The 5,249-nt window shown below is 35.7% G+C and overlaps 1 protein-coding gene and 1 pseudogene across 1 annotated transcript; both read left to right on the forward strand.

Annotated features, from left to right (window-relative positions):
* Positions 1 to 1,291: 1,291 nt before the first annotated feature.
* LOC113300407 (flavanone 3-dioxygenase 2-like) lies at positions 1,292 to 3,767 on the forward strand. Its single transcript, XM_026549629.1, has 4 exons — positions 1,292 to 1,613; positions 1,953 to 2,200; positions 2,753 to 3,077; positions 3,167 to 3,767. The coding sequence occupies exons 1-4, from the start codon at positions 1,416 to 1,418 to the stop codon at positions 3,398 to 3,400; spliced, it is 1,005 nt and encodes a 334-aa protein (XP_026405414.1). The 5' UTR covers positions 1,292 to 1,415; the 3' UTR covers positions 3,401 to 3,767.
* A 663-nt stretch (positions 3,768 to 4,430) lies between these two features.
* Positions 4,431 to 4,540, forward strand: LOC113300688 (annotated as a pseudogene).
* The last annotated feature ends 709 nt before the right edge of the window (positions 4,541 to 5,249 follow it).

Here is a 5,249-nt window from a genome sequence, read left to right on the forward strand (position 1 = left end):
ATTACAAAAGGAATCAACGCTTTCAATTCTGAAAATATGAAAAGTCGGCAAGGTCGACAAAAAATATCCTGCGGACTAGCATTTTTGACATACAAAGAAAGGTGTTACAAATGCATGATTAGTCGGCAAGGTATTAATTTCATAACCTGCCGACTAAACTATAGTCGGCATGGTATAAGGATGAATACCGTGCCAACCCTGTAAATGCTAATTTCAGAGATGAAAAGTCGGCACGATATTCAACCTAGGACTAGTCGGCAAGGTCGACAAAAAGAAACCATGCCGACTGTTGATAAAAAATTGGATTATAAGTACATGATTTGAGATTGGGTTTGATTTTGTACCCAATCTCAAACCGAGTATGTGTACTCAAAACCCATATAATCCAAATTTGATTTGATTTTTTTTTTTTTTTTGATTTGATTTCATAGTTAGAGTTTTGGAAAAAGATTTTAAATTTTTTTTGGATGCATTTTAGTCTGCATGATTTTTTGGGGGCAATTTGGTCTTTTAATATCTTTTAGACACCCCTTAGCACACTAGGTTGGACGGGTTTAAATTTGGTATATCCCAATTAATCTGGGTATGTCCCAATTTGGCCAGGCTTAACAAATAGATCTAAACCGCTGAAATGATTCATCAATTATTTCATTTTGATGTTGCATTTTGTGTTAATTGTATTGGTACTATAAATGGCAAGGGAGGTGAGATTCTCTTATATAATGATTTTATATTATTGATGATCAACATCGAGAAGAAAAAGAGAACGAAGAAAACAAGAACAGGAGGACGGTGGAAGGGGAAAGGCAATAAAACAGTCTACCTCCTTTTCAGGAATAATGATATTTCATTTTTTTCTTTTATTTTTGCCCGAATGGACTCTTGATTGTCCCAGCAGGACATGGCCTGCTATTCATGTGGGTGCGAGGTTTTCGAGTGGTTCAAAGGGCGGTCTGTTACAGAACCACTGAATACTAAAACATCGCACGTTAAGAGAAAGTATAATTTCGTCCAAATCAGCTGACACAGGTACACAAACACCGCATCAGTGGCGAGAAGAGCAAGGCTGCTAACGGGGTACCAATTTGCTTTGAGGTGTACCAACTCTAAGGTAAATGATGTTTTGTCTTATTAACATTTGATACACCCCCGAGCAAAACCAATCCCCCTATTAGCAATCTTGGAGAAGAGGTGAGTTTTTTTTCACATATATTAAGAGTTTTAGACACGGGAACACCTTGTCGCTAAGGATTTTGACGAAAAAAAAAAGAAGACTTCAGTCAACCTGTTCTTTGCTTATTTACATTCTTTGCCACCCGGTGTTAATATTTAATTAGTTTCTTTTTTCTACCTTACAATTCTCCATCTCTCTCTCCACAGTTGTAGAATTCGTATTGTGTTTCTCATTTAACTCCATGGACACAAAACTTATTTCTTCAGGAGTCCAATATTCAAGTTTACCTGGAAATTATATCAGATCTGAATCGGAGAGACCCAACCTCTCTAAAGTGATTACTTGCGATGACATTCCCATCATCGACTTATGTTGCACCAACCGCACCCAACTTATTCACCGTATTGGCGAAGCCTGCCGAGTTTTTGGGTTCTTTCAGGTATCATCTCAACTATTATTTCCTTTTGTATCAGCAAGTATTAATTTTTCTCTAGAAAATTCTTAAGAAACATGGCGCAGGCAGGGACGTATCTTCTCTTTACTTCTTCCTTATATGATCATGTTGTCCTCCGATCATAGCCTGTCATAAACACTGATCAAATCTCTAATATGAGTGCACTTGTGCCTACCAATGTATGGTTTTGTGCATGTTCTATATTTGATGGAATAAACAATGCATGCCTCAGATATTTCATCGATAGTAAAGCATGAATACAGGATATACATAAACTGTCACTAGAAAGAGTAAACATAACGTGTGTGTCTGTGTTTTTATAAGGTAATAAATCATGGGATATCAGGAGAATCAACAAAGAACATGATAGAGATTGCACGGGAGTTCTTCAAATTACCTATGGATGAAAAGTTGAAATATTATTCAGATGATCCAACAAAAACAATGAGATTGTCGACTAGCTTCAACGTGAAGAAAGAAACGGTTCATAATTGGAGAGATTATCTTAGGCTTCATTGTCACCCTCTTGATAAATTTGTCCAAGACTGGCCTTCATCCCCTCCACAATTCAAGTAAGTACAAAGAACCTGTATTCTCTCTTCTCATTAAGCCTTTTGATATGTGTGGACACATGGTAGACACGTCCACAGAGTAACGGAGATTGTGTTGACAAGCCTGTCAGTAGTCAAGTACAACTTTTCAAATTAATAGCCAGTGGCCACAGTTAGTCGATTCTTTGGAAGACTTTATTGTCGTGTAGAATCTGACCAAGGAATAAGTCGGTGATAAGGATAATGTATGTCATTTTCTTGCTTTTGGCCTTCAATTCCTAAAGCGTGTTTCACGTTAGATCTGTATTTCTAGATGGTAAGGAATAACAGTTAAGGAGTATGACTTGAGTGGATTACGGGTTCCATCGTGTATAGTACAGCGGTAATAGCCATGCCCTTTCGTCTAAGTTTTTTTTTGTGCTAAAACCAAATTTTATGCTAGAAAACTTTAGGGCCACTTTTGTGACCTTACAAAATAACAAAGGTATTATATATGTATCTAATTAATTGAAGTTTTTCAAGTGCTAAATACGAATTTAATTTATAAATCATTTGATCTGGTTAATTATATAGGGATGTTGTGAGTACATACTGCAAAGAAGTTAGAGCACTTGGTTTTAGACTACTGGAAGCAATATCAGAAAGCTTAGAGTTACAAGGAGATTACATAGAGAAGATGTTGGGAGATCAAGAGCAACATATGGCCATAAACTACTATCCACCTTGTCCTCAACCTGACCTTACTTATGGTCTTCCAGCTCATACTGACCCAAATGCGCTCACCATCCTTCTTCAAGATGGAGAAGTCTCAGGCTTACAAGTCTTCAAAGATGATAAGTGGATGGCAGTAAATCCGCACCCTGGCGCTTTCGTTATCAATATTGGTGACCAACTACAGGTAAACAATGAATGCTATCTTTAAAGATAAAAAAGGCAAACCAACTGCATGGTTTTTCTAACAAATAAGAAAATGATGGATAATTGCAGGCACTTAGCAATGGAAGATATAAAAGTGTTTGGCATCGAGCCGTTGTGAACTCCGGCAAGGAGCGAGTATCAGTGGCATCATTTTTATGTCCAGCTAACTGTGCAACAATTATTCCTGCAACCCAAAGTGGATCTTCCGCCATATACAGGAATTTCACTTATCAAGAATACTACAAAAAGTTTTGGAGCAGGAATCTTGATCAAGAACATTGTTTAGAACTCTTTAAAAATTGAATTATTATGGAAACTAATGACTTTTCTATGAAACATGTTTGATATAGACACCTTGTGCAGGGCCGCCCTATAGACCAGGCCAGCTAGGCTATTGCCTAGAGCCTCACATTGTTAGGGCCTAAATTTTATTTTTTCTTACGACTTTTTTTTGTTTTTTTGAAGCGTTAGGATGTTTGTTATGTAAGTACCTCCTACTGCTTTCCAATTACATCTGGCTATGGCAGTGACTAAATACAATCTTTAGTTGGGTTAAATGCAACCATAACTAAATACAACTTCCTTATGTATGTAATTAGCTAAATGCAACCGTAATTATTTTTTACAGTTTTTTAATATACAAGCCAAGATCATGTTGTTGTTCCTTCCACCCTAGTATGAATTTTTACTGATCGACTGGTTGAATTAAAATATTTTTAATATACCTTCAAATATTTTTGATCAGATCACGATAGATAGTCACCTGCACAATCCTAGGTTCTCTTTCTTAAAGAAATTTGTTTAAAGAATCGACACCAAATCCTCTCAAAATAGAGAATATAGTCCAACATATCTTCCACTGCTACCTCACTTTGTTTCCTCAAGTTATCTACTGCATATATTATCATTTGTTTTCATGAGTCCATGACTTTGCAATCTCCCAACCTTGCTGACAAGATGGTACAACCATAAATCCATGCATTACATCAATTCCTAAAAATCCGTTGCCTATACCCTGCACCGGTGCTTTACTTGGACACCCATTGATTTTATTCAAATTAGTATCATTGTGGTTCGTTAACCTTGTCCAAAAACTTCAGTACCAGAAGATTGTAAGTTCTCCGAACTTATCTTCACCTTGCCAAGGTTCGGCCTAGATCTTCCTGGATCACACACAAAATAATTATTATGATTAGGATTTGAATAATAATTTGTGATTTAGTAAAGAAGAAAAATAAATCCTAATTAAAATCTTATGGTTATGGTATCTATAAAAAAATGATCAGTTATTTTTGGATTATGTTCAGGATTTTGATTTCACTTTTTTGGGTTGTATTTCGTTAATTAAAAAAAAAATCGAAAAGATTGGAACCATGCATTGAAGATTAGCATGGACCTTGTGCAAGGAGGACGTGCACAAATCGAGATATGGTCCAAATTTTGAATTTTTGAGTAAAAAAAACAAAAAACAAAACAAATATAAAAATCTTTAAAAGTAAAATCTTGGTTGTATTTAACCCAAGTGAATGTCGTATTTAGTTATTGCCATCTACTTTTGTACAATTTATATAACAACATTAGAATTTAATGTATTAAATAATTTTCTTCAAACGAATTTAAATGTCTTGTTTCCCAGTAAATTCATATAAAATTTGAAAAATATCAATATTGCCACCAGAAAAAAGATCAAATTTTGATCAAATCCTTTTGTTCTTGTTGTTGAAGGTATTAGATTGATTTAAACTAAAAAGAGATTAGTGTGGGTACGTTACGACCAATGGAGTTATCAATTACATATAATCTTAAAAAGAATGGCTTATATATGTTTGCCGTCTGATTTGCTAGTGCATCAACCATCTGGCTGGCCTCTTTATAAATGTGGTGGACTGCATGGTGCAGAATGGATCACAGGAGGCCTCTGATTTTGTTGATCATATTTAGCAAGTACGATGGTGTCTCGATCCAGATTATGAGGTGAAATGAAGTTTTGTGAGTTAGATTCTAGCGAACTTTTTTCCATTGACTGTTTGTTTTTGTTCTGGCTACCATAAGCATGGCCAGTGTTTCTGCTACTAAAATCGTGGTTATTCCTAGAGGTTGTGCCATTGCTAAGATCGTGGTGGTTGAGGAATTTTTTGCAGAAAAATCCCAC

The sequence above is a fragment of the Papaver somniferum genome, chromosome 7 (genome assembly GCF_003573695.1).
Source record: "Papaver somniferum cultivar HN1 chromosome 7, ASM357369v1, whole genome shotgun sequence".
NCBI classification, from domain to species: Eukaryota; Viridiplantae; Streptophyta; class Magnoliopsida; order Ranunculales; family Papaveraceae; genus Papaver; species Papaver somniferum.

What these genes read in the sequence shown, in the direction of transcription:
- LOC113300407 (XM_026549629.1), top strand. Translation starts at nt 1,416, where the DNA reads ATGGACACAAAACTTATTTCTTCAGGAGTCCAATATTCAAGTTTACCT. An exon ending in GAGTTTTTGGGTTCTTTCAG is followed by an intron (nt 1,614 to 1,952) that starts GTATCATCTCAA and finishes TGTTTTTATAAG; the next exon opens with GTAATAAATCATGGGATATC. An exon ending in ATATTGGTGACCAACTACAG is followed by an intron (nt 3,078 to 3,166) that starts GTAAACAATGAA and finishes GGATAATTGCAG; the next exon opens with GCACTTAGCAATGGAAGATA.